This window comes from Hydra vulgaris, chromosome 08 (genome assembly GCF_038396675.1).
Source record: "Hydra vulgaris chromosome 08, alternate assembly HydraT2T_AEP".
NCBI lineage: Eukaryota > Metazoa > Cnidaria > Hydrozoa > Anthoathecata > Hydridae > Hydra > Hydra vulgaris.
The window spans coordinates 13,271,409-13,282,500 of NC_088927.1; the positions used below are offsets into that span (position 1 = coordinate 13,271,409).

Below are 11,092 nucleotides of genomic sequence, written 5' to 3' on the forward strand. Positions count from 1 at the left end.
TTTCAATCCTTTTGATGTATTTTTAGTTTTTCGCACTTTCCTGTATCGATATGTGTTGTAATTCAGCCCTAACAAAAAGTTTGCAGTCGTCCCACCATTTTAAAATTGACGTATAAGACCGTTTTTTAGTTTGCTAATCTTGAATTAAGAGTTCAATTTTCTGCCTATGCACTTCTATTTCCAAAAGAGAGCAATTTAATTTCCAGTATCCTGGTCCTCTCCTGGTTTTACTAAAATTGACAGTTGTTGACACGAACTCGTGGTCAGAAAAAAGGTTGGTGAGAATTTTGGTGTGTGTTGTTTTTTTGGCGACTTTTTCAGGGCAGTAGATTCTGTCGAGTCTACATTTGACCGTCTGATTGCGCCATGTGAATTCTCTTTTGTTGGGAAACTTGTAACGGAAAACATCAACTAGGTTATACCTACCTTGGAAGACCCCGAGTTCAGTAATGCCGTAGGTGTGATATCTAAAGTTGTTTGTGAAAAAACGGCGCCTTTCTCTCGGCACATTAGGAGCATAAATATTCAGCACCTGCATTTCGTATTCGTCGATTTTTATCATGGCATTTAATATTCTTCCGTTATTGTCCGTTTTTAGTTCGTTTAAAGAAACATTGGGTTTAGAGAGAACTGCCACCCCACAACAGTTATGACTCGAACCAGAGTTCCAAATAGACTCGCCTGTCCATTCGTCACTCCACTGTTTAACAGTGGATGGTCCGGATTTTGTTTCCTGAAGGAGGATAAGATCGAAGGAGGACTTTTTGAGAAACCCAAAAAAATTATCGCGTTTGACTTGGTCGTTTAGACCGTTTATGTTGCACGTTAAAATATTAATAGCCATGATGAAGAGGATCAGGTTTCCTAATTTGAAAACTCGTGTACCTTAAACATGAATATAATAATTTTACAACCTGACATAAAAAACACAAACATATATATATATATAAAACACAAACCTTAACATTATAGCACGAGTTTTCGTTTGAACTGACGTAATACGAATAATAGGACGCACTGGACCGTAACATTCCACAAAAAAGCGCGAACTACAACAGTACAAATTACGACAGCTTAAGCGCTCATTCAAAAACTTGACATGCATAATTAATGAGTAAAAAAATAGAACGAAGAAAAATCGAAAGAAAGGAATTTTTGTAGAAAGAAAAAATAAAAGTTTAGAACGAAAAAGTTCGGAAAAAAAAACAGAGTTGAGAACAAAGCGAAAAGAAAAAATTGAAAGTAAAAAATAAGTAGAGAAAATTTTCTTACGATTTCTTTTCCACACAGGACTGGCCTTCGTATTCCTCGTCAATAACTAAAATGTCAGCCTCATCTTCGCCAAAATCCAGATCTATTCTCTGGCGTAATAGTTCCCTCTCTACGTCCATCTCTTCTGTAGTTTCCGGTATCGTGGTGTCCCTGCTCAAAACTGTAGTATTTGTGACTTTTTTATGGGGTTCACCCTCCGACTTTCGCAGTCTTTTCCTGGTTGACTGGGTAAATTTTATCGATGTGGTTTTTGTATTTAATGTAACTTCGTTACTTTTCGAGGCTTCATGAGCGGTGATGTCGACGCTACAAACGTTTTCATCACTGTTTACACAATCTATGTTATTGCTTTCTTTTTCCTTGTTGTTTACTTCAGTTGGTTCGACAAATTTTGGTTCGGTGGGTGAAACAATTGGATTTGTTTTAGGAGTGTTGTTTTCGGGTTGACCGACATGCTTGTATCTAAGAACCAGCCCGTCCACGTTTTGGTAGCGAGGAAGGGGATTCTGTAATGGGTTTTTCCAATTTTTAATAATGATAATTACATTACCGGTGAAAATATCTTCACCTTGTACTTTGACTTTCTGAAGGTAAAAAGCGTCGAATTCGCCTCTGCCAGTTGCTAGATGTTTTCCTAGTAAGCTAAAGGAACTTTGGCAACCATTACGTAGTACACCTATCGGGATGTTTTGCACAAGGACATGTACCTTGCGAACGAACTTTTGTGAGAATTGTAGCGTGCAACCTTTAATTTCGATTTCACTGTTTAAAAATAGCTCTACTGAAGAATTATTGATTACCGCAAACTCAATGAGCTTATTCGAGTAATGTCTCGTTACCCCCCAGACGCATGCTAACAGTTTTTTCTCTGATAACGCAAATAAAAAATCGTTAACGCTGAAATTGAGGTCTCCATATCTGCAGACCAACACATTGGAATTATCACTCGTTGAATTACTTTTAAAAATACCAAGCTGTGTTTTAACTTGAGTTGTCGAAGGTGAAACAGCTAATGCACTTGCGTAACTCTTAGACATGGCAACCAAACAGTAAAATACACTTATTCACAACCAAACAGTAACATAAACTTATTAACACAAATACTGTAAAAAAGTTTAGATGTGTTTTTTTCCGTTCTATATATATATATACTTACTGAAATAGCATATAAAAAAGACTATAGGCTATGTATTTTGTGTAACCAATTACAAAACTGCTAATCTCTTGTTAAGAATTATGGTGCCACATAATACTTTTAATATGATTTGTGGCTATGAAAATTGCCGTTTAAAAAATAATATATATATATAAATATATAATAATAAAAAATAAAAGGTGAGTTTTATCGCAAACAATATCTTTTCCAAGGTTTGTTAGAGCAGCGCATACGGTTACTATTTTGTCACAATTAATAAGAGTAAGAGACGCAGGTTTTTCAGAAATGTTTTTTAATTGTTTGCAGCGGCAAAGCACCTTAAAGAATTGTATAGCGATTTTAGTCCAATAACTTTTTTTAAATGTATTTTAACCGATGATTTATTACAAGATTTTTCTACATCTGAAGCAAAAAGTTGAGCTTTACCATTCGTAAAAGCTGGGTTTATCAACAATAGCACGTCCAGCAGCAAAACCATGTAGCAATGTAAAACCTCTATATGATAGAATTTGATTATCTGGCATATAGTACTTGCTACCATATCAAAATTCTGATTCACATACAATTTAATTATCTGAAGCTCTGCCTCCGTAGCACCATAGAAGTATAAAACAGATAAAAGTTCATCAAGCCGCAAACATTAAAGCAATTTCAAGTCGTCTCGGGAGTATGCTTGTAACCGACAATTAAAAAAAAAAGAGTTTCACTGTACAAAAAAAAGGAAAAATTCACTCAAATGATTTTTATTAAAACATTTAAAAAAAATCATTTAAAAGTACGCTAATAAAATGTTTACTAAAACATTTTGTTGAATAATCGGTAGTTATAATCACTTAAAGTGATTCACTTCATTTTAAAAGCATATGTTAGCTTCTTTTCTTGCTTCTAATCATAACACGACATCTGATTAAAAAGACAGCTAAAACAATTTTTAAAAAATGTAAAAAAATGTTTTCTAAACTACTAGAGTCTAAAGTTTCAGTAGTTGTATATAAACTCCATTTATTTAATGTAAAGTTTAAGAAAAAGTTTTTTTTTGCCGTTTTGTTATCGCTATTTTTAGTCTTTATACTTGAATATTATCGGCAAACCGTCAAAACATTATTTTAAAATTATTGTGAACGCACCTATTTGCGTCAAAGTATAAAGATTAGGCGTTTAAGTAAAGTCTTGAAGTCGTTTACTTTTTTTTATAAAACAAAAGGTTCCAAGCATAGTCCTGAAGCATTTCAAGGCGGAAGAACTATCATCTGTTTTATACTTCCATGGAAGCACTTAGAAATAAAGTTAATAACTCTAAAATATGTACATAATATAAAATAATATAATATATACTAATATATAATATGTAATAAATAATATAACTGTGCAATGCTTTTTATATTGGCAGTAAAATTGTGCTATAGCCATAAGGGATGATGGCGAATCCACAAAAACCTAAAAACAACCAATGTTAAAGTATTCAATAATTAATTTTTATTAAATACTTTAATTTAACATTTCTAAAAAATTATCCAATGCAGTTGTGTTTTTATAACAAACAAACGATATCATATCAAAGTTAATATCTTAACTTTACTAAGCAGAATACTATTTGATCTGCTTAATCCAATCTTTTAAGCAAATTTTCTTCAGTTCCTTTGCACAGGAAACACAGCCGGTAGACTAAAGCCTGTAACCATAGTGCATTTATCAAGTTGGGATTGAATTTTATTTATTCTCAGATAGCAATAGTTAAATTTTAAGGATATAAACTTTGACATGAATAAATCCCTTTTTAGGCAAAGATTATTTATTTCACTGTAGAGTTGTTTTCTCTCCGATGTTGTTACAGGTCTACGCCATCAATATCTGCATACAAATTGAAAATACTCTCTGTTTCAATTGACATTTGGTGCCCATGAGAACACTCGTTTCTGAAAAAATAAAATAAAAAAATATTTGTACTCCTGAAAAATATTTTATATAAAGACAGAGATTTAATTAAAGACTTTTTTCCGTAACTTTCAAAATCTTAATAACTCTTAATGGAATCTTTCTAACTCTCATTGGAATTTTCAGCACTTATAGGAATAGGAAATTCTGGAAAAAATTAGAAACATAGTATTTATGAAGAATTTCTAAAAAAGGCAAAAAAAATATATGAATTGGTCATTTGAGAAACACCTCATATCTCAAAAAAAAAAATCTTTTGGAAATGAAAAAATACCCAGCTAATCTATAATCATATATTTTTTTAATTTTTGTATGTTTCTATAGGGGTGACTAAGTGAAAATGATTTGTTTTATGCATATTGGATGTGTCTAGCCTTCACCAACAATTTAATGTCTAACTCAATTTTGGCTAAAAATAGGCATGAGGTGTTTCACAAACGACTGATTCATATATGTTTAAAAAAAATAGTAATCATTACCTTGCCTAAAATTATCACTTGAGTATCGTTCTAAATACCTTCATAAAGTGTAGAAAACCAGAATTCTAGAAAGAAAAACCAAACTTTTTAAAGAATTTTTTTAAATATGTAAAAAAGCATATATAGGTTGGAAAAAAAAAGTGTTTATTAATGAGTTTTACAATTGTGCAAAATAAAAAGCATAAAAAATCATTAAAAAAAAAAAGTTCTTAACTTAAAAATGATCTATAACCTTCGGAGCATTGATTGAAAATATTTTTATTATTCGTTGGAGAATAAATTTTCGAGAAGAAAATTTTTATTTATTTACAATCAAAATTAACAATGCAAAATAGAAAAATTAGCTAGTTTTAAATTTAATAGTAATTGTATGCTCTATTCTTATCTATTCTAAAACTATTGCTAAAGCATTGTTTTATAATAGCTTTAGGTATAGAAACACTAAATTCTGGGAAAGAAAATTCAAAATTTGAAGGAAACTAAAAGAATATACTAGTGATGTGCCATCGGCTAATGCCGATTGTGGCTAACAATAGGTTTAATATATTTATTTATGGGTGTTATAATAGTATTAAGGATTTAAATTACATATTTAATATGTACCTATTCATCAGAAGTGATTCGATCTACTAGCCTATGCTATTGGTAGCCAGCAACCAATTAATCGGCTTAACCATTGGCCGATTAATCGGCCGATGGCATCGGTTGATTAATCGGCATTAGCCGATGCATCAGTATTGACTATTAAGCCAAACCAAACTGGTGCATAGGCACACCTTACATATAAGTTGCATACTTAATATTAAGATAATACCTTGTTTCTCAAAACTCTTGCTAGAACATTGTTCTAAAAAGCTCTCTGCATATGCAGAATCATTGATTTCTAAAAAACTTTCTGTATATGCAGAATATTATTATTTATTAAGGTAATAGTTTCTTACAATCAGGATGAACCAAATTTCTTTAAAAAAAACAACATAAAAATTCATCAAAAACAAAACATAAACGCAGCATTTCGAAATACTAAATGAAAGTATTACTAAAAGTGGTTTGAAATAAAAAAATAATTTATACTTTGCCTACTTGTTTTTCTATTGATTCTATTAATATTAATTTTTCTATAATGGGAACCTAGTTTTTCAGTATTAATGATTGAAGGAATGGAGTCTGGATGTTTTTTAGAAAGTTCTTTTTTACCTAAACAATTGTAAACATGGCCGAAAACACGGGTTTCAAAGTAGAGGGGTACAATCGTCAGTTTTTAAAAAAAGTCCTCTATATCTGGAACTTTCTAATTAAGAAAATAAAGGTCCTTTAAAAAAACAGTGCCCCCTCGGTGTTTTCGGCCCTGGTAAATATTGTAGTGTAAAAAGTACTGATATTTTTAGTATGTATTTATCAATACTAATTTAAGATGCAAAGTAAAAGTAACCCACCAGCAATAAAATATGCGGAACAAACACCAGTTATGTTTATGATATATACTGTTTATGTATGGCTATGCTTATATGTTTATTTTGTAAACAATAGAAGATTTAGGTGACCACTGCTTTTTACATGCACTATTGTCTGCAGCACAATTTATCGCGTTTAGCCGCTTCCTTCGAAGTACTTCATCTTGAGGAAGACTATAAAACTTAAGTTCTTGATTTTATTTTAAATATTGTTAGTGCAACCAACAACACAACAACTTCAAGGCATTATTTTTTAAAAAGTGTTTAACAAACCGCTATGGTTTTTTTCCCCCAAATAATGATGGTTACCGTAAAATGAGGTGACTGGACAAATTAAAAATCTTTTTTTTCAAATGAATAATATGTTGATATAAATTGTATTAGGTGTCCACGATGTCAAAGAAATAATTAAAAAAAATAAAAGAATTATATCTTTGACCCTTTTTTTTTTAGTTTTAACGGTGAGTCAGTCACCCCTAGAGTGGTGGTGACATTAACCACTTAAAAGCAAATTATAATTATTGATTAATCGCTTCATATTTTACATATTCATGATATTTGGTGATATGCTTTTAAGGCAAAAAAGTATTAAAAACAATAGCTTGATACTAAATTATAAATTTATTTAAGACATTAATCACAAAGAAACCTTTTAATATTTAAAACTAAAAAAACTATGCATCAATCATCAAACTATCAGTGCTAAAGTTATTCAATAGATTATCTGTAACTATTTGTTGTTTAAGAGTGGATAACAAGGTTTTTTTTATAACAGTCGTTTCTTTCTTATTTGTATTTATAGCTGCTTGCATATTAACTACATCAATTGATGATGCACTTTTTCCTGAGACAACATTCCTGAGACTTTATGTCACTTTTTATTAGGACTTTATGTCACTTTTTATTAGGAGGTATATGATCATCACCTGTAGCTTCAACTAAATCTAATTTAAAGCTAACTTAAAATTCCCTGATACTTCCAGGACTTTTCAAGAATATTTTGAGGTTTTTCAAGGATATATTGATTTTTTCTCGAAAAAAAAAGATCGATATATCCAGAAAGATCAATATAACCAGAAAATAACAAAATATGTTGTTTCAAAATATGTTTTATATACAAATATAAATATGTGTTGTAATATAGTCGTATATAGTATGGTATAAGTAAAAAAATAATTTATATTGTATATATATATATAGATACACTAAGTTGTCAAACACGTCTATTCAATCTCTTTTTTAGATTGTTCAAGTTTTTTTTAGTGAAACATTACTTTTACAACCAGGTTCTTTATTTTTTTTCATGAGACATTTAAGCAATGCTGGAAAATGGTCTTTTGGAAGGGAAGGACCTTTACGTCCTTTGCCGCAATTCGTCAAACATGTAGCAGACTTTCCTCTCAGTATATTTTGATCCTCGCTTTGTTATTACTAGTTTATTATCAAAGTCATCGGTTAAATTAGTTTCATCAAAATTCCAAATATATGATGGTGGAACCCGTTTCAGTTCAGGAGTGATGTTATTAAAAAAGTTATTAATAATAAGAGTACCTACTTCTGCCCTCTTTCTTTTAATATTACTTGCAAATCTAACTCTTAATTGTTTATTTCTATTAAGGTATGATTTTACCAATTCAACACTAGGCATATTTCCTGCAAATTGCCAAATAAATATTTCCTTAAGGGTCTGAATATAATTTCATAATACTTCGTAAATTATAACAGTCAACTGGGAATCCAAAAGAAGACATAGTTATAACATAGTTTGCAAAAATTTCTTCTTTAATTTCACTAAATATTGTGCAGCAGCCTGGTTTTTTACTAAGTATACCTTTCAGTTTATTTTTTATTTTAAAGGTTAAGCAAGCATCTGCTTGTGTTAAATTACCACTTCTTACTTCTTTTAAACATTTGGTTAATGTTTCCTGGATGTATGGAATATAATCACGACTCCCAGCAACACGTTTATATGTGCTTCGCATATTTTCTTTGATATAAATATGATTATTAATTAGTATTTTGTCCTAAAAACAAAAATTGAAAACTAAACCAATAAAAATATAGCCATAGACAACATTTTTTGAAAAATCAAAATATAATATTGAAAATCAAATAATTACATTTTTTCACTTAGGTTAAAGTCACCCCAAGTTGTGGCCAAAGCCACCCCATAAATTTTACTTAAGGTTATTTTTAATTAGAAGTGTTATAAATTTTGCAACTATTGTACAAAACTCATCCTATATAAATTTAATATTAGTTATAACATCACAACCCACTTAATTATTAACAGCAGTTTTAACTAACTCAGAATTTTGCAGCATGTAAATTTAGCAATTTTTATATAAACAATAAATAATAAAAAAAATTTTATTAATAGTTCCGCAAACTACAATTAATCTAAGTAAATGGTAATGGGATGTTTTCTCCATTAATTACCCCAATAATTTTATATATTATTTAATAAATTTTTTTAATATAAACTTCTAATAGTTAAATAGAGTTAATGGATTGACTGTGAGTCAGTTTAAAATAGAGTTAAAAATATTAAATTCATTATAAAATAAAAATGGAGAAAGTGATGGTACTCGCTTTATTTAAAAAAACGTTAATAGTACTTACCATTTTCTCCATTCTTTTCATCGTCACTGTCTTCGTCAGTGAGAGTCTCATTCGCAGATGGAATCATTACAATCTCAATAATATCTGCAACACCTTGGTTCTCTAACAAGGCTGCTATCTCATTTAGAGTCAGGCCAACTTGTCTAAAAAAAATATTTTGAAAGTTTTTTAATTTATTTAACTTCTCCTCAAGAAAAAATGTTTGGTAAAGATACTGTTAATTATTAACAATAGAAATACGCATCATTCAATTATTAGGATGGATTCCTGAAAATGACGACACGTCCTTAAAAGTACGTGTAATGTTTATGCAGTTATGTTTAGTACAAAATTAAATGCTATAAATCAACTTATTATTTACTAATGTAGTTTAAGCTTTCGTTTTTATTAAACAGTAATAAAAATAACAATAGGCTACCTTTTAGGTTGGTTTCGTTAATGAGCTTGTTGCTACTCAACATAATTTTTTTGCGTTAACTTATTGCCTCTATAATAAACGAGCAAACCAAATCGGTTGCCGTTTACCGTCAAGCATGAGGTATGTGTCTGGGAGCAAAATTTATATACTTATTCTTATAAAAACTTCAGTAAAATATACTAGTTTAATTAGGGCATAGTTTTACGTCCTTTAAAGGACGTCTGACACTAATGGGTTACCCAAAAGTGCCGGACAAGAAAACTGGATGTCTGGAAGTGAGATCAAAAAATCCTTCGGTAATAGAAATATAATATTTCTCTATAGGCGGCCGCCTAATATGTCGTAGCCTAGATCCTTCCCTACACTTTAAACTTTAACTTCGAAACGAGTTTTGAAATTTACAAAATATATGAAGGTTAGAACAAAATATATTTTCAAATAAATGTTTTTTTATTAATTTAAAAAAATTGTCACGTGACTGAAGTCTTGTGTCTCGTGTCATCACAATCTTACCGGAGTTCAGATTTCCCATGAAAAGCGATGTTTTGTAGTAGATGTAAAATTAATAAAAGCTAATTTGATAAAGAAATTAACCACGTGTAAAAACTATGAAGGGATTTCTAGAAAAAATATGGTAATATTTATAAAATATTAACAGTTTTAATTTAAAATGCAGCAATTTCAATAAAATATAAATGCAATAACTAAGGAGGAATCAAATTTAAGGTGGCTCAGGTTAAAAAAATCACTTCTGCATTTTAATGGTAAATGTTTCAAAATAACTTTAATTAAAGAATAATTTTCTTGCCCATAAATACATAGCCAAGTCAGCAAAAAATCAGAAAAATATGCATACACTTTTAAAACATTGTAACTTATCATGTAAACTTATCATACCTTATCATGCGAAGGGAATGAATGAATTCAGAGAAATTTCTAAGAACCAACTAGACAAAATAGTAATTGATTTAAAAGACGAAAAAAGTATGTGTGAAGATATGAATGTACCAATTTTTAAAAAAGTCTACCCAGTCATTAGTTTAAATTTGCTGAAAATAATTAATTTATCTTTAAGAGCAGGTTTTGTACCAGATATGTAAACATCAACCTCTTTGCAAATGACACATTAGTTTGCATTGAAGGTAATAATTATGAAGAATCCATGATGAAATTATATTTAGACTTGGAAGTAGTTGCTACCTGGTTTAGTGGAAATGGACTGAAACTGAATGCAAGTAAGTCGATGGGTATTCTGATTACAAGCTCTAAAGTGAAATACTTGAGTATCACTGTAAAATATTCTAACATAAATATCATTTTGGAAAATGAAAGAGTTAAATTCAGTGAATGTGTCAAATACCTGGGTATTAAAATTGACAATATGTTGAATTTTTCTGAACATATTAAATATATTGCAGATAAAATTACTAAGATTACTGGGTATTTTCCCAGAGTTGCTAAATATCTGACTAGGTGGACAAAAACGTTAATTTTTAAAACACTTATTGCACCTCATTTCAATATTGTGCTTCATTATTCTTAGATGCAAGTATAAATGATATAAAAATACTTCAGAAGTTACAAAACAAAGCTATGAGAACGATCTTGAAATGTGACTGGTTCACACATAGTAAAGACATGTTGATTCGATTAGACTGGCTATCTGTAAAAGAAAATATTCAAGTGAAAGTATTGACATTTATACGCAATACAATTCAATTACAGAAAATGGATGCCTTCCAAGAATTTTGTAAAA

At 29.9% G+C, this 11,092-nt stretch overlaps 1 protein-coding gene across 1 annotated transcript in view; it reads left to right on the forward strand.

Moving 5' to 3' along the window:
• Positions 1 to 10,250: 10,250 nt before the first annotated feature.
• The window catches only part of LOC136083034 (uncharacterized), a 2,814-nt gene continuing 1,972 nt past the window's right edge, over positions 10,251 to 11,092 (forward strand). The window contains exons 1-3 of the mRNA XM_065802443.1: positions 10,251 to 10,340; positions 10,412 to 10,571; positions 10,880 to 11,092. The exon at positions 10,880 to 11,092 is cut by the window's right edge and continues 163 nt beyond it. Coding sequence (XP_065658515.1) covers positions 10,251 to 10,340; positions 10,412 to 10,571; positions 10,880 to 11,092 — 463 coding nt within the window. The remainder of the gene's footprint in view (positions 10,341 to 10,411; positions 10,572 to 10,879) is intronic.